The 20,833-nt window shown below is 39.9% G+C and overlaps 2 protein-coding genes and 1 long non-coding RNA gene across 33 annotated transcripts in view; 1 reads left to right on the top strand and 2 right to left on the bottom strand.

Moving 5' to 3' along the window:
- CSPP1 (centrosome and spindle pole associated protein 1) overlaps positions 1–20,833 on the top strand; it is a 132,152-nt gene that overhangs the window by 94,124 nt on the left and 17,195 nt on the right. For all 31 annotated transcript variants that reach the window (XM_055299127.2, XM_063611530.1, XM_063611536.1 and 28 more), the window contains 8 exons: positions 1,492–1,641; positions 2,041–2,184; positions 4,700–4,804; positions 6,639–6,705; positions 7,297–7,414; positions 13,673–13,812; positions 16,553–16,693; positions 18,926–18,972. In XM_055299127.2, the coding sequence (XP_055155102.1) occupies positions 1,492–1,641; positions 2,041–2,184; positions 4,700–4,804; positions 6,639–6,705; positions 7,297–7,414; positions 13,673–13,812; positions 16,553–16,693; positions 18,926–18,972 (912 nt within the window). The remainder of the gene's footprint in view (positions 1–1,491; positions 1,642–2,040; positions 2,185–4,699; positions 4,805–6,638; positions 6,706–7,296; positions 7,415–13,672; positions 13,813–16,552; positions 16,694–18,925; positions 18,973–20,833) is intronic.
- Positions 7,638–10,265, bottom strand: LOC134731684 (uncharacterized). Its single transcript, XR_010114145.1, has 2 exons — positions 10,115–10,265; positions 7,638–8,586 (listed from the first exon to the last, which is right to left on the bottom strand). It is a non-coding gene; the product is annotated as an uncharacterized lncRNA (long non-coding RNA).
- The window catches only part of ARFGEF1 (ADP ribosylation factor guanine nucleotide exchange factor 1), a 170,630-nt gene continuing 164,850 nt past the window's right edge, over positions 15,054–20,833 (bottom strand). The window contains exon 40 of the mRNA XM_055299112.2: positions 15,054–16,829. The gene's annotated coding sequence lies outside the window, so the exon portion shown is untranslated. The remainder of the gene's footprint in view (positions 16,830–20,833) is intronic.

The following is a 20,833-nucleotide window of genomic DNA, read 5'->3' as shown; positions in this document are numbered from 1 at the left end:
TCCTGTTGGCACTGAGCTTTGGCTCCATTAGGTGTATGATCCATTGATAGCTTAAAAATTCGTATTCTTTGATTTTGATGGAAAAGTGACCCCTGTGACTGTGATTTTTTTTTCCATGGAGTAGGAAGAAGGGGGAACTGAGTATTGAATATGAAATTTTGATGAGTTATAAATGATGTTTTCTTTAGGCATATTGGACTTGAAGAAGTGATTGCATGCAAATTGCTAACTAAAAGTACTAAATATTAGGCTTGTGCATATTTAATAATGTTGTGAGAAAGAAGTGTTAGAAACAGCCCTAGTATATAAAATCATAGGATACGTTAGAGGATTAAAGTTCTCTTTTTTTTTTTTTTAAAGACAGTGTCTCACTCTGTTGCCCAGGCTGGAGTGCAGTGGTGCAATCTCGGCTCACTGCAACCTCTGCCTCCTGGGTTCAAGTGATTCTCTTGTCTCAGCCTCCTGAGTAGCTGGGATTACAGGCACGCGCCACCACGCCTGGCTAATTTTTGTATTTTTAGTAGAGACGGGGTTACACCATGTTGGCCAGTCTGGTTTCGAACTCCTGACCTCAGTTGAGCCACCGCACCTGGCCAGAATGAAGTTCTTGTAGCTCAAAAATTAACAGCACTAGATAGAGCAACCTTGAAGCTAGAGGAAGTACAGACAAGAAAAACAAAAATATGCTGAGTAGTATGATCCATACCTAAGGATAACTAAAATCTGTTGATAACCTTAAACCAGAGACATGAATACCTGGTTCCTGTGCTGCCGTTCTTCCCTGCCTCATTCATTGGGGATGTGGACTATCTATCTCTTAGGGCCTTCTTTCCTTCAAATCTTAGGCTCTAGAGTACTCAACGCTACAGACTCCAGGTAGCATTCAAGATGAAACTTAATTGTGAGTCCTTGTGACCTAAATCCTCCTCCACCTAATAGTTTTAGTTCTTTCTCCATTAACCTCTATAGTTAGGAAATAACAAAGGGCATTTGGGAGAAATGGCTCTTGCATTAAAAAAATGATTGAATACTAAAATACTAATTTCACTGTTATTTTAGAATAATCAATTCAAAGAATTTTGACATATAATAGCAGCAATCACTATAGAATAATATAATCATGAATTAGTTGCTTAGAACCTTCTATATAGGAGGAACTTTTATGTTCCTTACATTGTTTCACTTAAATTCTTTAAGCACTCCTTTGAGATGTAGGCATTACTAACTGTTTACCAGAAAAAAAGAGAAAACTGAGGACAAGCAAGTTTCTTAAGGTCACACAGTCTGTTTGGTGGAAGTGGAATTTAACTCAAAGCTTTTAACAGTACAGTAAATCATGTAGCCTCCCTGAAAATACAGGAGACTGAAAAATTTAGGAACATGCAAAAAGAGGGTACAAATGTTGAGTTTATATGCTATCAGGAAAAAAATAAGTGATATTCTAACTTTTCAATAGTTTTACAAGATAAATAACTAAGTTTAATTCTTTAGATTGAGGAAAAGAAACAAAGAGAGGAAGCAGAGCGAGAGAGACTGAGAATTGCAGAAGAAAAAGAAGAAAGACGGCTTGCAGAACAGAGGGCACGAATTCAGCAGGAGTATGAAGAGGAACAGGAAAAGAAAAGGGAGAAAGAGGAGGAGGTACATCTTTTTTCCCTATTGTATTTTACTACTTAGTCTGAAGGTGAAATCTTTATTTTGACTTGAAAAGGTATTTCTTACTTATAAAGGAGAACAGTGTTGGAGTACATTTAGAAAATACCAGATCAATATACATTCATTGGATATTATTTTATTAAGGTGAAAGGATAATTTAAGAAAGAAGATAAGTGATGACTTTAAAAAAATAGATGTAGGCTGACTGAAGACTTTATAAAAGATGCCTAATACTTTATTTTTAAGCAGACAACTTACGTTAAAGAACACCATATCATGTCATCTATATCTTTATCTCATTTTATTAGATAAATAAGGTAGCACATTTTTGAATGTACTGTAGAAGGAATATACGGAATGCATATTTTTCTATTTATTTTAAAGCAAAGGCTAAAAAATGAAGAGCATATTCGGTTAGCTGAAGAAAGACAAAAAGAAGCAGAAAGAAAGAAGAAAGAAGAAGAAAAATATAACCTGCAACTTCAGCACTACTATGAAAGAGATAATTTGAATGGGGAAGAAACAAAGGTAAGTTTCAGACAAAAATGTCAATCAAACCCATAGTTTAACCCACTTTCACTGTGAGAGTTGTATAGTTGTTAGAAAAGGGGAAAAAGAGGAGGAGGTGCTTTTGTTCCTGTTCTGTCTTACTGTTTAGTCTGGGCACAATGTACTGAACTTTCTATATGAGGTACTGTCACTGTGCTTTGTTGGTATTTTCTGTCCATTGAAGGTAATGGATTTACTTACTTCAGCCATTCTTAGTCTCGTTCCCATGGTGTATGCGGTGCCACCCAAGAATATGGTCTGCAGACAGTACAACATGAACTGTTTGTTATGGTTCATGACAAGACTAATGCAGAAAGTGAGAGTTGTCATATATATATATATATATATATATATATATATATATATATATATATATATTCCTTTTTTTTTTTTTTTTTTTTGAGACATAATCTCACTCTGTTGCCCAGGCTCTGGAGTGCAGTGGCACAATCTTGGCTCACTGCACCTCCACCTCCTGGGTTCAAGCGGTTCTCCTGCCTCAGCCTCTCGAGTAGCTGGGACTACAGGCACACGCTGTCATGCCCAGCTAATTTTTGTATTTTTAGCAGAGATGGGGTTTCACCGTGTTGGCCAGACTGGTCTCAAACTCCTGACCTCAGGTGATCCGCCCACCTCTGCCTCCCAGAGTGCTGAGATTACAGGAGTGAGCCACCATGCCCGGCTTGCTTGCTTGCTTGTTTGCTTGCTTGCTTTCTTTCTTTCTTTTTTTTTTTTTTTTAAGAGACCAGGACTTGCTATGTTGCCCAGGCTGATCTCAAATTTTTGGGCTCAAGTTATCCTCCTGCCTCAGCCTCCCAAAGTGGTGGGATTGCAGGTGTGAGCCACCACACCCTGCCTCACAGATAATTTTTTATTGTAAAATTCATCATTTAAGAATTTAAGGTCGAGGCAGGCGGATCACTTGAGGCCAGGAGATCGAGACCAGCCTGGGCAACATGGTGAAACCCTGTCTCTATAACAAATACAAAAATTAGCTGGGCGTGGTGGCAGGCACCTGTAGTCCCAGCTACTCAGGAGGCTGAGGCAGGAGAATCGCTTGAACTTGGGAGGCAGAGGTTGCAGTGAGCCGTGATTGCACCGCGGCACTCCAGCCTGGGTGACAGAGCGAGACTCCATCTCAAAAAAAAAGAATTAAACAGAATTGTTAATTATGGGAAACTAACAATTTCCCATAATTATATTTCTTGCAATTTCTTATGTTGTTTAAAAATGCTATTTTTTAAGGAATATATACTTTTATGATGTTATTATTTAATTGTAAAGTACCATAAAGTTTTAAATCAGCTTTATCCCATTTAATGCATTTGCCATTCTGAAATTAACATTGCTATCATTTTCTTTCATTTATGTATGTCTGATACATATATTTTTTTGTCTATTCCTTCAGTTTTACCTTTGTGTCACCATATTATTTAGTTAGCTTCTATCTTTAGTTAGTTTGTTGAATTTTTAAAATCCTAATCTGAGTTATAATCTTTTTTTTTTTTTTTATTTATTTATTTAGAGACAGAGACTCGCTCTGTCGCCCAGGCTGGAGTGCAGTGGTGCAATCTCGGCTCACTGCAACTTCCGCCTCCCAGGTTCAAGTGATTCTCCTACCCTAGCCTCCCCAGTAGCTGGAATTACAGGTGCAAACTACCACACCTGGCTAATTTTTATTAGAGATGGGGTTTCACCATGTTGGCCAGGCTGGTCTTGAACTCCTGTCCTCAGGTGACCTGCCTGCTTGGCCTCCCAAAGTGCTGGGATTATAGACATGAGCCATTGCACCTGGCCTAATCTTTTAAAATAGGGATATCTAAATCCATTTATGTTTATCAGAACTAATGTCTTTACATTAATCGCATTTCTGACTTTTTTGTGTTTTTCTTCCTTGATAGCTTTTTGGTCTTTTGTTATGTGTACTATGGCTTGTTTGCTCCATCCTCTACAGGGATTTAGAATGTCTATGTTGTATTTACAATGAAGTTTTTGGACTATAAGGTTTAATACACTATAAACTGAAATATAGAACCCCATTGTGATCTTGAAAAGTCCCTCATCCATGATGCTGTTGGTGATTAGATCTAGATTTTAGAGGTTGACTTGTATTGCTTTCCAGAAGAAGGATTTTGTCATTTAATTTTTTTGTATTGTCATGGTACCTTTTTATTATTAAATATGATTATTTACTTTTGTTACATTTTTTCTTTTTTGTTGCTTTACTTGAGTTTGTTGATTTTTTAAATCCTAATCTGACAGTCATACTGTTTTAATAAAGATGTCTAAATCCATTTATGTTTATCATAACCAACATGTTTGATCTTATGTAATTGAATTTCTGACTGTTGTAAAAAGCATTTTATTAAATAAAAGCAATAACAATCTAAACTTCTTAGATGACTTTCTTAACTATAAGGGTGTGTGTGTGTGTGTATATATGTGTATGAGTGTGATGAAGCAAATATGCTCTTAAATTTTTTAAATTTTTCAGCACATGAGACAGCCTTCTCCTATAGTTCCTGCTCTTCAGAACAAAATTGCAAGCAAACTCCAAAGACCTCCTTCAGTTGACAGCATCATACGTTCCTTTATTCATGTATGTACTTTCGTTTTTATTTGTTCATCCTAGCTCAGTTATTTTGGATTGGGGGATCAAATGAAATTTTCATTATATTTGGATAGGTTAAATTTTTTCAGATCTGAAATACAGGTGATATCTACAGTAATTTGCCTGCTGCTTCGATTATAACTGATAGTGCTTGGTGCCCTAAAGTTTCTTTTGACAAACCATAATTTAGCCCCTCAAGCTAGCTAGCTGTAGATATGCTCACTAAGTCTGTTATACGTTAGATTGAACTACAAGGAAAAGAGAACATGGAAAATGTTCTAAGATTGATCCTCAAGTTGATGCTTGAAGAATATGCAGGAATTTGCCTTGAAGAGGAGGGTGAGGGATTATCAGCTTGTGGAAAGTCGAGGAGAGCAATGTAAGCTCATGGCACATGTGGAGAATCTTCCATGGTGTGGTCTGGCCTGATGATGCCTGTGCATTAAGGCAGCAGAGGAGGTGGAGGTCAGAACATGTGTGGCATGCTGTACGGAGTGCTAAGAGCTTTGATTTTGTTCCATAGGCTGGTAGATTCCAGACAGTCTAATTAGCAGCATAGGTAAAGAAATGTGTCAGAAGAACATGTTTCTGAATCCCACCCTTTGAGATTCTGATTTAGTAGGTCTGTGGTAGATAATGCATGGGAATTCATTGTAATATTTAAGTAGGGGAATGACATGCCACTTTTGTGTAATGTTTTTTCAGGCAATGGTGTGGAGATAAGTTTTGGAGGTGGGGCAAGACTAAGCATGGAGATAAGATGCTTTTGCACAAGTCCAGATGTGAGACTGAGGACCCAAAGGCAGTGACACCAAGAACTGAGAAGGTGTGACAGCTTTATGACACATTTAAGAGACATAGTAGTACTATTTGTTGAGTGTGTTGTGGTAGGAGTCTGATAACTTTCAAGTTTTTGGTGAGGGTTATATAGAGTAGGCAGTTGAAAATATGAATTGTGGCAGCATAATGAGTTCTGGATTCGATTTGTAGTTCTGGACACCATCAACATATTGGTGCTTGTTAAATTAGTACCATTGTGTACGATGAGTGTCTACAAGAGAAGTAAAGGAGGCTGAGAATAGAATACTGGGGAATTACCAACATTTGAGAAGCAGCCAAAGGAATGGAGAGAGGGTGAGAGAGGATGGCAGTGATGGCAGTTGCGACTGGCCAAGTAAAATGCCTACTGAATGTGTCACTTGGGGGTCACTTGATGACTTTGGTGAAGGCAGTATTGTTGGAGTGATGGGTGTGAAAGCAAAGGCCATAGCTGTGTATTGCGAAGTGAATGAGAATAGGCAATAGACCCAAAAGCACTGCATTTACTGTTCTTTAAGGAAGCTCAGCTGTGAAGGGAAGGACAGAATGGACAGGAGACAGTGAGCAATGAAGGGTGAGGTAAATTTTTTTTTTAAGAAAGGGAGAGGTTTTTACACATAGGCTGAGAGGAAGGTGCTTGGAGAGAGGAAGTTGGAAAAAAAGAGAATAATCAGAGGAGAATGGGAGTCAATTATCAGATACAGAGTACAGGTGAAGGGATTCTGTTTGGGTGGAGGCAAGGACACTTCCATCGTGATGGGAAGGAAGAATAGATATACATGGTAGATATACTCTAGAATAGATGTAAAAGGTAGATACTCTAGAATAGATGTAAAAGGTAGATATACTCTACCTTGGGTAGAGTTTATCTGGGTAAGTTTTGGAGGTAAAATAGTGTGGAGTTTGGTTTCTTTTACATATAAATACTTCAAAAAATTACTCCCTTCAAGCTTCTGTGTAGGGAAGACATACTGAGCATGTCTTTGTCATTATTGTTAAACAGGAAAGTTCCATGTCCAGGGCACAGTCACCCCCGGTACCTGCCAGGAAAAATCAGCTCCGTGCAGAAGGTAGAGTTAACTACTAAACCTGTTACCTCGAGTATTTCTCTTTTTAACTTTTCATTTTGAAATAATTATAAACTCATAGAAAATTGCAGAAACAGTATAGAGAGGTAGGTGCTGTGTACCCTTTCTCCAGCTTTCCCCTGGGGTAACATCTTAGGTAGTACAGTCTCATAGCCAGGAAGTGGACATTGGTGCGGTCCACAGACCATCAGATTTTACCAGTTTTTACGTGCATTTATGTATGTGTATCTCTGTGCATTTTTATCATGCACAATTTGTGCGACTACCACTGCAATCAAGATACAGAACTGTTCCATCACCATAAAGGAACTTCCTTGTGCCTCTCCTTTATAGTTGCACTCCCCCAAGAATATCACTTCTGAAATTCCTATATTATAAAAAATGTACTTGTGGGTCCTAATGACATTCATAATTATGATCTGTGTATGTGTGTATATATAAAATGTTAAAATATCTTTCATAAAATTGTCTCTCTGAGCAGTTTCACTTTATTATTAGTCAGGTTGTGTTTCAATGTTTAGTCTTTTGTTCTTATTCCTGTCTTGTGTTTTACTTATCAATGGGAATTTGCAGAGGAGAAAAAAAATGTAATTATGGAATTATCAGAAATGAGAAAACAGCTTCGTAGTGAAGAGAGGCGTCTACAAGAGCGATTGCTACACATGGACAGTGATGATGAAATTCCTATCAGGCAAGTTTAGAATTGCACTTTTTGTTTTCTCTTGAGTTCTTTTATCTTACTTCACCTATCCAGTAATTTTGTAGTTTGGGAATAGGACTAATTCATCTTACTTAAAATCTCCTTACTTTCCTTTTCTTTGTCTTTTACAAAATCAGTTGTAGAAATTTAGTTCTCAAGGGGATTCATGTTGTAGGAATGGAAATTTCCGGGTTGGAATAATTACAGACAGTAGTTGCATTTTAGAACTGTTTTTTATATTTTCCATTAATAACGTAGCTTTCTGAAATACTTTTTTTCAACAAAATCACTTACAGGCTACCGAACATTTCTGATCATTTTTGCCAGGAGTCAGAAATTTCGTAAAGCAGTGTTCTTCAAACTTCAGTTTGCACTGTTTTAGTAGGTTGTAAAATCAACATAGTGGGTAACTACCACATTTTGTTTCTTTCTCTTTTTAAAAATAAACTTTCTATTTTGGGATAATTTTGATTATAAAAAAGTTGCAGGCTGGGTGCAGTTGCTCACGCCTGTAATCCCAGCACTTTTGGGAGGCCAAGGTGGGCGGATCACCAGGTCAGGAGATCGAGACCATCCTGTCTAACACAGTGAAACCCCGTCTCTACTAAAAATACAAAAAATTAACTGAGTGTGGTGGCATGCGCCTGTGGTCCCAGCTACTCAGGTGGCTGAGGCAGGAGAATGGCGTGAACCCAGGAGGCAGAGGTTGCAGTGAGCTGAGATCACACCGCTGCACTCCAGCCTAGGTGACAGAGCAAGACTCTGTCTCATGAAAAAAAAAAAGTTGCAAACAATACAGAGAGTTTCTATACACCCTTCATCCAGTTTTCCCTATTGTTAACATCTTGTATTACCATGGTATGTTTGTCACAACTCAGAGGCTGACATTAGAACATTACGATGAACTAAATTTGAGACTCTTTGGATTTCTCCAGTTTTCTACTAATGTTCTCCTTCTGTTCATGGGCCCCATACAAGATGAACCAGATTGCATTTAGTTGTCATGTCTCCCAGTCTCCTCGGGTCTGGGACAGTTTCCCAGTCTTCTCTTGTTTTCTTGTGAAAGTCTAGATGGGCACTGGCCAGGTATCCTGTAGAATGCCTCCTCCTCCAGTCTGGATTTGTCTGATGTTTTCTGATGATTAGACTGGGATTAAGGGTTTCTGGAAAGAAGAGCACAGGCATTGTTCTGACATCACATCATCACATTGTATCAGGGGTACATGATATCCACATGATACCTCTGGAAATGTTAACCTTGGTTAAAGTCGTGTTTGCCAGGATTCTCCACTGGAAAGTTAACTATTCTTTGGTCACAAATCACTAAATCTAGCGCACCTGCAAGAGTGAGATGGGGGTGGAATTAAGCTTCATCTCTTGGAGCAGAGGTTACCTACATACAGTTTTTAGAATTCTTCCATAAGAAAGACTTGTCTCTTCTTCTTCCATTTATTTATTTATTCAATCATTTATTTATTACTGTCATCTTATGTGTATTTATCTTATACTTTGGGTTATAAGCCAGTGCTACATTATTTTATTTCAAAAATTGTTCCAACTTTGGCCATTGGGCACTCTTTCAGGTTGGCTCCTGTGTCTCTTTGACATGTCCCCATCCTTTTGTTTTTTGAAGACTTCTTTCCAGATGGCTCAGGATCATCTTGTATTTCCCCTGCCCCATCCCTAGAATCAGCTGTTTCTCCAAGGAGCCCTGGTTCCTTTTGGAGAATGTATATAGAAACCAGATAAGCTGGGTCTGCTTATTGCTGGGTGTCACTGCTTCTAGGCCCTCTGGGTAATATATGTATGTTATACTAAGTCATAAATATAAACATATCTATAATTGTTCCTGTGTCTATTTGTATGCATATTAAGTTTATGCTGATGTCTGACTGTAATCCAGTATGTGGTAGGATTTTAACGTAGCACGTTAATTTGCCTAATTATGGTTTGTTTAGATTTTTGTTTGTATTCTCCAGGAATATTGAAACAAGGTAAACAAGGTGAGGAAATTTCAAGATACAGATTAGCTTGATAATGAAATGTTAATCCAAGGTGGTAATTTTCAGTGATTCAGTAATTCTCCCATAGTAGGTCAATAAGTTCCAAGCAATTGAGAGGTAGTGTTTTTTTCTATATTTACTTTTACAGTGTTATAAATGCCTTAACTGTGCAGCTTTCCAACTTCTAAACATGCATATTTAATTCAGTTTAATGGTTTTTTGACATTAATTTTTCTTTTCATTAATAAATTCTTTTGGCAAACCAGTATGTTTTAAGAAAGAGTACTCGAGCAGCCCCTCAATTTTCTCGCTTGAAAATTGTACATGATAATTTCTACCCCTTGAGAATCTAGTGAAGAATAAATAAATGTATGTATTTGAAATAAATAAATAAATATATGTATTTGTGACTCTTAAGTTCTAACTTAAGTTACAAAACATGTTACATTTATCATCATTTAGCAATAATTGGTTAAATACATTTACTTTGGAATAATTTTAATACATATTCTGATTAAAGACATCTCAGAGTTGGTTCTTTATTGCAATTTCATGAATATTTGTACAGAAGGAATCTCATATTCACTAAATAATTTGCCATATTATCCAACTCCTATTATGTGCTAGGCTCAAAACAAATGTGATGTGGCTCACATGTGAAGATTTAATAACCTACTTCCTAACTTACCAGTGTATTTATTAGCATTCATGGAAACTAGACAGCAGTCCAATTTAATGGTCTCTTAGACGTCTTTTTAATATTTTGCATTGTAGTAAATCTCCATAGAGTTCCTTTCACCTTAGGTATTAGAGGTCTCTGTCAGCCTTGCAATCCTCCCCTGCAAAAAGGAAACTCCATTAGAGCAGGGGCATTGTCTGTGGGGATCCCAGCTATCTTGTCTTGGTGCTTAGGGAAGATTTAATGATAAAGAAATGATGGGAGGAGTCTGACTAAGCCTCATAATGACCATAGCTTAGAGCTCCATTTTCAAAAATAGAGGAGATCTAGTGCTGAGTGAAGCAGCAGTAGGTATTTTATTTTATTTTCAGGATTAGAAACACCATCCCTCTCTTATCATCACTCCCTCAAAGCCCTGGCAGAAAACTCCCTTACTACTTGCTATCAATTTCTTAGGTACCACAGCAATCAGTTAACTAGTTAGGTTATCAAGTTCCTTGTAAAGTCCATTGTAAAGTTAATGTTGGGTCCTCTGAATAATGCCCATATTGAACTACGTATTAGTACCATATTTCTGTTTTTATTTTTATTTTTTTGAGACAGAGTCTCGCTGTGTCACCCAGGCTGGAGTACAATGGCACGATCTTCGGCTCACTGCAACCTCCGCCTCCCAGGTTCAAGTGTTTCTCCTGCCTCAGCCTCCTGAGTAGCTAGGATTACAAGTGCCCACCCCCATGCCCGGCTAATTTTTGTATTTTTAGTAGAGACAGGGTTTCACCATGTTGGTCAGGCTGGTCTCGAACTCTTGACCTCAGGTGGTCCACCCGCCTAGGCCTCCCAAAGTGCTGGGATTACAGGTGTGAGCCACCACGCCAGCCAGTACCATATTTCTTTTTCTTTTTTTGGAGACAGAGTCTCTTTCTGTCACCTAGGCTGGAGTGCAGTGGCATGATTTTGGCTCACAGCAACCTCCGCCTCCTGATTCAAGTGATTCTAGTGCTTCAGCCTCCCAAGTAGGTGGGACTACAGGTGCAGGCTACCACACCTGCTAACTTTGCATTTTTTAGTAGAGACGGGGTTTTTCCATATTGCCCAGGCTGGTCTCGAACTCCTGAGCTCAAGCAATACGTCTGCTTCCCAAAGTGCTCTGGGATTATAGGTGTGAGCCACAGGGCCTTGCCTATTACCATATTTCTATGTGTCATTTCTGTCTTAGGCTGAGGGGAAGGTAATTTATTATCTAATGCGTGTCAGGTACTATACTAGGTACTTAACAGTATAACATTTATCTCAATTCTGACTGGATATGGTGGCTCACCCCTGTAATCCCAGCACTTTGGGAGACGGAGGCAGATGGATCACCTGAGGTCAGGAGTTCAAGACCAGCTTGACCAACGTGGCAAAATCCTGTCTCTACTAAAAATACAAAAAAAAAAAAAAAAATTAGCTGAGTGTGGTGGTGTGTACCTGTAGTCCCAGCTACTTGGGAGGCTGAGGCAGGAGAATTGCTTGAACTGGGAAGTGGAGGTTGCAGTGAGCTGAGATTGTGCCACTGCATTCTAGCCTGGGCAACAGAGCAAGACTCTGTCTCAAAAAAAAAATTTTTTTTTATCTTAATTCTCTTGTTCACCATAAGACTATAAGGGGTAGACATCTGCATTTTACAGATGATGAAATCGAGGTCAAACTGCTAATAAATAACAGAGCTGGTCTTTGAATCTCAGTTTCTCTGACCTCAAAGAATGTGATCTTCATACTCCATGAACATTTTATTTTATTTTTTCCATGAACATTTTAAAGTAAAGCTGAATCATTCTATTCTTGTAATAAGGTATCTTGCATCTGAGGATTTTGAAAAATTTAAATGACGTTATAAATATGCTATATTTTAAGGTAAAGGATTGAACTAATAGAGCTATTCGATTTATTTATTTATTTATTTATTTATTTTTGAGACGGAGTCTTGCTCTGTCACCCAGGCTGGAGTGCAGTTGCACTATCTCAGCTCACTGCAAGCTCCACCTCCTGGGTTCACGCCATTCTCCTGCCTCAGGCTCCTGAGTAGCTGGGACTACAGGCATGTGCCACCACACCCGGCTAATTTTTTGTATTTTTAGTAGAGACGGGGTTTCACCTTGTTAGCCAGGATGGTCTTGATCTCCTGACCTCGTGATCTGCCCGCCTCGGCCTCCGAAGCTGCTGGGATTACAGGCATGAGCCACCACGCCCGACCAATTTTTTTTGTTTTAAGAGACGGGGGGCCGGGTGCAGTGGCTCACGCACGCCTGTAATCCCAGCACTTTGGGAGGCCGAGGTGAGCAGATCATGAGGTCAAGAGATAGAGACCATCCTGGCCAGCATGGTGAAACCCCATCTTTACTAAAAATACAAAAAAATTAGCTGGGCCTAGTGGCGCGCGCCTGTAGTCCCAGCTACACAGGAGGCTGAGGCAGGAGAATTGCTTGAACCCGGGAGGAGGAGGCTGCGGTGAGCTGAGATCACGCCACTGCACTCCAGCCTGGCGAGAGAGCGAGACTCCGTCTCAAAATAAAAAAAAAAAGAGAGAGACAAGGTCTCCCTCTGTTGTCCAGGCTGGAGTGCAGTGGCATGATCACAGCTTATTGCAGCCTTGGCCTCCTGGGCTCAATCAATCCTCTCATCTCAGCAGTAGCCAGGACTACAGGCACACACCATCATGCTTGACTCTTTTGAGATGGAGTCTTGCTGTGTCACCCAAGCTGGAGTGCAGTGGTGTGATCTCGGCTCACCACAGCCTCCTCCTCCCGGGTTCAAGCAATTCTCATGCCTCAGCCTCCCGAGTAGGTGGTACTACAGGCACACACCACCACGCCCAACTAATTTTTGTATTTTTAGTAGAGACAGGGTTTCACCGTTTTGGCCAGGCTGGTCTCAAACTCCTGACCTCAGGTGATTTGCCTGCCTTGGCCTCCCAAAGTGCTGGGATTACAGGCGTGAGCCACCATGCCTGGCCAACTTTTTTTTCTTTTTTGAGACTGAGTCTTGCTCTGTCACCCAGGCAGGAGTGCAGTGGTGTGATCTCAGCTCACTGCAATCTCCACGTCCTGGGTTCAAGTGATTCTGCTGCCTTAGCCTCCCGAGTAGCTGGGACTACAGGTGTGTGCCATCACACCCAACTAATTTTTGTATTTTTAGTAGACGTGGGGTTTGTCCATGTTGGCCCAGTCTGGTCTCGAACTCCTGACCTCAGGTGATCCACCTGTCTTGGCCTCCCAAAGTGCTGGGATTATAGGCATGAGGCACCATGCCTGGCCTCATTTTGTTTTGTTTTGTTTTGTTTTTTTTTGTAGCGAGGGGTCTTGCTTTGTAGGCCAGGCTGGCTGGTATTGAACTCCTGATTTCTAGCAGTCCTCCTGTCTGCCTCCCAAAGTGCTGGGATTACAAGTGTAAGCCACAGCACCTGTCCTAAAATAATTTTTTAATAATATGATGTGGTGAAAGAGACCAAATTTCTTTTACAGTGAATTAGATGTGAACTCACCTATTTTTCCTATGAAGCACATATTATGATTTGTCATTTATCTATAGGAAAAGGGAAAGGAATCCCATGGATGTATTTGATATGGCTAGACATCGGTTGCAAGCTCCTGTCAGAAGACAGTCCCCTAAGGGCTTAGACACTGCCACTTTTCAGAACATTCATGATTTTAATGAGCTGAAAGATAGAGGTGAGTAGATTGCTGCTCTTTTAAAGATGTAGCAGAAGTGTTCTACCCATATTTAAATATCTATAAAGATCTTTGTACCCTTTTTCTAAAGTAGAATTTTATCTATGATATGTATTTTAAGTTAAAATGAAATGAAACTTCTGTATTCTCTAGGTCTTCAGTTAACCAGTCTGGTAGATGAAGCTTTAGTTTGACTAACTGCTTTCTTTTGGAGAGCATACAGTGTTAAAGTCTGGAATGGATGAGATCGCATAGATCAGTATGAAGAATGGAACTTGGCATTTAATGGAGGATGGACAAAGATGAGCTCATGAACAATACTGAGGAGAAGCCAGAGAGACTGGAGGAGAAGCAGGAGAATGTAGGATCCTGAAACCTGAGGCAAAAGAGTATCAAGGAGACAGGATCGTGTAAGATGAATACCGGAAAATGTCAGTTGGATGAGGTCATTGGTGACCTCAGCTAGAGCTTTTTAAGTGGAATGATTGCCGATTAACTTTGGAATGAGGATTGACTAGGAGGCAAGATGTTGGAGACAATAGGCATAAGACTTTTAGAAGACCCTTGGCTGGGAAAGGGAAGGGAAGGAGAGGGATCAGGAGCTGGAAGAGTCCTTAGAATGTGAACGTGAGGAGCTATGCAGGAGAAAGAGGTTCAGGCTCTAGGAGAGGGAGAGTGATTGTTGAAGTGAAATCTAGGGGATTTGAGGGAAGAGTTAGGAGAAGCTTTGATGTAGCCACTTAGGGCTAATGGAAGAGAAAGTTTAGTAGGGAAACGGGATTTCCAGGGTACACGAGGCCTGGGAGACGGAGAATGTGTGGAGGAACCAAATGTGTGTTGTATAATTTTCCTTTAGGCATATTCAGCAAAGCAGGTGTTGGAGCAGAAGGGGCAGATTATGGGATGTGTGGTCATATGACCTAGGCCAGAAAACTGGAATTTAAGCTTTTTATCCTTTTGAAAGTACTGTTTATTGTAGCAAATTTTCAAAATACAGAAAGATAGTAAGAAGGAAAAACCACTTTAGTCAAACTACCTATATATAAGTACCATTATCATTTTGGATGTTTTCTAGTCTTTCTGAGCATAATTAAAAGGAAAAAAAGATAAATTGTGTTATTTATTTAATTTTCTCTATTGTTTTTCACCTAGATTTACACATATTATCAATTACGTATACTATAGTTATTTTTTATGCTATCAAATATTGATTACTTACTATCTGCCAGGCATTGTGTTAATAACCCAGTGGGTCTCATGAGGAGTTTGGTCTGAAGTCAAAACTGTTTGTATTATAAACTAAGACATTATTTGTCTTTTTCATTCTCATTTTCTCATGTGTATATAGATTGGCCAGAGACTACATGACATGTGATGATTTCATCTCTTTGAAGCTAGCAAAATGTGTCCTTGTGTATTCTTGTGTTTTAAGAATCTCTTAGTTTTAATTTCTAATATGGCGTGTGTGTGTGTGACATACATAAGTAAAGCTCTTTGGGGTCCTCAATTTTTAAGAGTGTAAAAAAGATCTTGAGACCAAAAAGGTTTAAGCCATAGAATTAGGCCATTAATTTCCCTGTGTTACTACATCTTGCCCTCATTCACCTATGACTTGGTGGTTAGTATTGTTTTTTAATGAGTTTGGAAGCAGTGAAGCCAGGGACCAATCCAAGTTTATGTGTCCAGAGACTTCTGTTAACTTCTGAAAATGGCTGTTAACCATTTTCACTATTTTGTTCTTTTGATAATTTCTTATCATAAAGCTTTATACATATTTAGGACCATAAAACTATAATATATATTTAGGATCATTTCTTTATATTCCAGCAGTGTAATTAGTGAGTCAAAGGGAATAATATTTTCAAGGCTTTTTATATGTATGAACTGTATGTTTCTTCTCAAGATTTAAAAATTTTTATTCTTGGCCAGGCACCGTGGCTAATGCCTGTAATCCCAGCACTTTGAGAGGCCGAGGCGGGTGGATCACGAGGTCAGGAGTTCAAGACCAGCCTGGCCAACATAGTGAAACCCCGTCTCTACTAAAAACTACAAAAAAAAATTAGCTGGGCATAGTGGTAGGTGCTTGTAGTCCCAGCTATTTGGGAGACTGAGGCAGGAGAATGGCGTGAACCCAGGAGGCAGAGCTGGCAGTGAGCCAAGACCATGCCACTGCACTCCAGCATGGGCGACAGAGCAAGACTCTGTCTCAAGAAAAAAAAACAAAAAACAAATGTCATTCTCCCTCAAGTTCCAGCCAGTCTACATTTATCTTGCTTTCTGCATGATATTTGTAAGGACTAAAATATTAATTGGCCAGTAACATTATTTTTTCATGTTTCCAGTATATTTTAGAGATCAGTCGTGATTACAGTGTCTCATGGCTGCCTTAGTCATAGCCATGTGACCATCTGCTTGGATATACCTGCATGTAGTTTGTGTTCTGGGTGGCATCCTGGCGGGGCTAGGACAGGTAGAGATGGAGAATGCAGCATCCACTGCTTGTTCTGGGGTATTCCTTATGTTGGTAAGTTTGTGAAAAGACACTTATTAAAGAATATTAATTTCATATTCTTTAGTTTTGTGGCTATTTTACTGTCCTTTGACTTTAGTGATGTTTCACTATTTATATCATTTCCTTGATTTTGAAATTAGGTTACTCATGTTACTTACAGTGAAGTTTTATAAAATCCCATTTGAAAACAACATTTAACTTAGTTATATAACATATTTTTTATACCAGATTCAGAAACACGAGTTGATCTGAAATTTATGTACCCGGATCCTCCAAGAGATCATCACACCTTAGAGATTCAGCAGCAAGCCCTGCTAAGAGAGCAGCAGAAGAGGCTGAACAGAATAAAAATGCAGGAATGTGCCAAAGGTAAGAAATAATCACTGCTGTGTCAAATAGTATCAGCACGCTGTTTTTCCGTAGGCTTTCTGCATCTCTTCTGTTGATTTCATTCCCAGGCATCCTCCTTTCACTGGCAGCCCCATGCTCACAGGGTCCGTTTGGTCTGTAGTACCAGAAAAGAACAAGTATGAGAGAGGGCTCTGAGTGGCTCCACTGGGGTGGTGTATTCATGCATGAGGGGGGCCCAGTCATTCACTGTAGCCAGGAGGATTGAATACTTTGACCAGGCCAGGTGACATCTGCATCAGGAACTAGGAACCAAAGGAAGGAGTGTCAGGCAGACATATCAGTACCCTGTCATGATGTGTCGGGCATTTGCCTACTGTGCCATGTCAGGCATTTGTCTACTGTGGTGTGAGTGTGTTTAAGTTTTGATGTGGTGTAAAATCTGTAAAGCATCAGACTGGACTATGAATATGTTTTCGTATAATCAACCAATTGAAAGATACTTAGTGGTTACTAGGAGCACAGGTACTGGCCTATATCCAGGGGATATGGTGATGAATGACATATGCTGCTGCTCTTGAGGAGGTTATATTTTGTTGGAGAAGTTAGATGCTAAAGAAGTATAACTGTGATGAATATCACACAGAAGAAATCTAGGATGCCGTTGGGTTGGGGTGGGTGGGCACCTAGAAGCAGAGTGGGGCTAGTTGCCTCAGAAAGCACTGATGGGCCCTGACGATAGCCAGGTGTACTGCATGGCCTTCCCATCTGTATTTCACCAGCCTTCAGGCCATCGAGGTTAACCATGGAAAATGAGTAATGAAAACCCAACAATCAGATAACAAGAATGGAAGGGATGCTCCTGCCAGTTATTTTTAAGAAAAGTTAAGACCCTATCTTGGGAGGCTGGTCTGGCTTGCAGAACCTGAGGAAGCTTTTTTGACTTCATGAGATAGCATCACAGGAGTAAGTGATGCAGCAGTTTAGGCCCAGATCATGGGTCAAGACTTCAATAAACATTTGTATAGGGATCGTTTTCCCTTCATCTGGTACAGAATTTTTAATAACAGCCTCATAGCCCTGTGACAGAATAAGCCTAATTCTAGGATAAGCAGTAGGTGTATCATCTGGAGAGAGGAGAGAAGCAAGTACATTCTTCAACCTTTGTACCCAGTCTGGTGGCATTTTTCTTTAGTCTCAAAGTGAAGATCTGATCTTGTGGGATTTTGGCAGCTTAGACTGATTAGCCCACAAGTAGTCCCCAGGTGGATACAGGTACATTTTGGCACTGAAGGTATCTATCTCTCACAGCAACCACTCCCCAACTTCCAGTAGACACTATGATGACATAATGCATAGGAATATGACCTCACTGGCCAGGCGTGGTGGCTCACGCCTGTAATCCCAGCGCTTTGGGAGGCTGAAGTGGGTGGAGCATGAAGTCAGGAGTTCAAGACCAGTCTGGCCAACATAGTGAAACCCCTGTCGCTACTAAAAATACAGAAATTAGCCGGGCATGAAGGCGTGTGCCTGTAGTCCCAGCTACTCCGGAGCCTGAGTTAGGAGAATCGCTTGAACCCAGGAGGTGGAGGTTGCAGAGAGCCGAGATCATGCCACCGCACTGCAGTTTGGGCAACAGAGTGAGACTTCGTCTCAAAAAAAAAAAGAATATGGCCTCACTATAAACAGTCACAAACATGTTTATTAAAATATCTGAGAAGGAATACAGGCTATCATTGGCAGCTTGTTTATTCTCAAAGGCAGTATCTAAAAAGGGCAAAATGTACTATTCACAGGAACACATAGGAAGGCTGGTCATATTGGAGAGGCTTTGGGATACCTGATCCAAGATCTTTGCCTCCGGAACTAAGTGCCTGGAATTGAACTTATTTCAGTTCCATGTGAGGGAGCCCCTGTCTAACTCCATGCAACAACTTTCTACAGATTGTAGAAATCTGACAAGATAGTGAAGGATCCTGCATTGATCATTTTGTTTTTCTGTTGGCATTAGTTTTACGTTTGCAGTGATTTTACTTGTTATGTTCATTCATGTGAATGGGAGAATTTTATGCAGCTAGAATGGATGCAGGGCTATGTTTATTAATAAGTGATATCTTTAAAATATTCTGAAGTGTGACAGTTGAAAAGTAATTTCCAGTAGAGAGCTAGTCAAAAAAGATATTCTAAAATTTAATTTTATGTAGTAAGCATTTTCTGACCTTTTAATTTGCTTTTGTTCTCCATTGACTACAGTTGACTTAGATGCCATCCCAAGTGCTAAAGTACGAGAGCAAAGAATGGTAAGCAACCAGTTACAATTTTTCAAGTTAGTTTTTGGGGGATTAAAAATCTATAGGCATATGATGATCAAGTAATTCAAATTTTGAATTATTTAGGAATATTGAATTAAGAACGTAAGTCTTATCAGTAAAGTGGATAGCTTGAGAAGTGTTAGTGTAATATATACAGAAAACATATTGTAATGGCTAAGAACAAGATTCTAGCACTAGGCTGTTCCAGTTAGTCTATTTTTAGCTGCGTGACTTAGGGCAAGTTATTTAATCTCTTTATGCCTCAGCTTCCTAATCTGTAAAATGAGGATAATAGTACTTAAATTAATATTTTCAAGGTACTTAGAGACAGGCCTAGCATATAAGTTTTATATAAGTGTTTATTAAATAAATAAAAATAGCTCAAGTGCTGTTGTGAGAACTGAGATAATATATTAAAAGCCCTTACAGCGGGCCTGGCCCATGATGAGTGTTTGCTGTCATTATCATGAGCAGTAGTGGGGGTAGGAGTGTGTTATGGAAGTAGTGTTGAGGTCTACAAACAAAATAAGCAAAGGAAGGGAACAGAGAATGATAACACCCACCTATATCCTGAGGGGGGTACCTTCTGTGCAAGACTGAATAAAGGGACAGGATGAGCTCTTTTCAATCAACAAATATTTATTATTTCCTATGGACAAGAAACTGTTCTAGGTGCCGGGGTACAGGAGTAAACAAAAGGGACAAAAATCCCTGCCCTCTGACAGGTTACATTCCAGACGGAGGGAAAGACAGTAGTCAAATAAATCAATAGTTTGTTGAATCATGGTGCTGTGGAGAAGACAACAGCAGAGAAGGCAGCTGGAGGATCCTGGGAGGGAGGGTTTATAGTTGGAAATACAGTGGGCATGGGGGCTCACTGGGTAGGTAACATTCGAGTAAGGACACCAGGGAGGTGTCCATGGGAAATGTGGGGGAACTTCTGGAGGAAGAACATTCTAGGAAGAGGCCCCAGTGGGAGTTGGCCTAGTGCATGTAAGGAGCAGTGGGAGAGCCATGAGCAAGGGCCAATTGGGCACATGGGGCAGGGGGTGATGAGGGGAGGCAGCAAGGCCTTGGGGGCCATTCTGGGGCTTTGCCTTTGACACTTGTGCATGTGATGAGAAGCTGCCAAGGTCTTCAAGTGGAGGAGTGACATGATCTGCTTGAGGGTTTTACTTGATCCACTGACTGCTGTGCCTTTAGACTGAGTGGGACAGGAGGCCATTGCAGTAATTTAGGCAAGAGACAAGCTCACTTTCGGAATAAAGAATGCAGTGCATCATTGTAATTCATTGCCTTAAAAATTAATGGACAGCTCTTTGCTGGAGTGTCCTAGTAAAGCCCAGAAATCTGGTAAGAAGGTGCGGGGGGGTGGAGTTGGATGACTTTAGTTTCCTTCTGACGTGTTGGTGATTATTATTCTATACTGCAAAATTCTCTATATGTAAATTTGTTTTCTCTCATTTGGGAGCTCATTATAATAAGCCCAATCTTAGCATTTTTTTTTCCTTACTATACTATATGCTCCACTGTATCTGTGCTGCATCATTGTGACAATTGCTGTCACATAGGGCTGTCATAATCTGAGAGTATACCCCTCTCTCCCCCATGACACTGTGATCTACTCCAGAGCAGAAACTCTTAATTCATCTTTGTATCCCCAGTTCCTAGCATGAAAGAAATAGTAAGTGGGCTATACAGGTTTATGGAAATTCAGATGAATGAATCTTGGCAGTGGCTTAAAGACTTAATGTTTAATTGGGGTCTTTGCTTCATACTCTATTATATTTTCCATCAGTCGTAATGTGATCCTTTTGACTTCAACCATAAACGGGCAGGAAGGAGTGGA

Source organism: Symphalangus syndactylus, chromosome 11, assembly GCF_028878055.3.
Source record: "Symphalangus syndactylus isolate Jambi chromosome 11, NHGRI_mSymSyn1-v2.1_pri, whole genome shotgun sequence".
Lineage (NCBI taxonomy): Eukaryota > Metazoa > Chordata > Mammalia > Primates > Hylobatidae > Symphalangus > Symphalangus syndactylus.
Note: the sequence above shows the minus strand (reverse complement) of the source record. Positions and strands in the feature narration are given on the sequence as shown.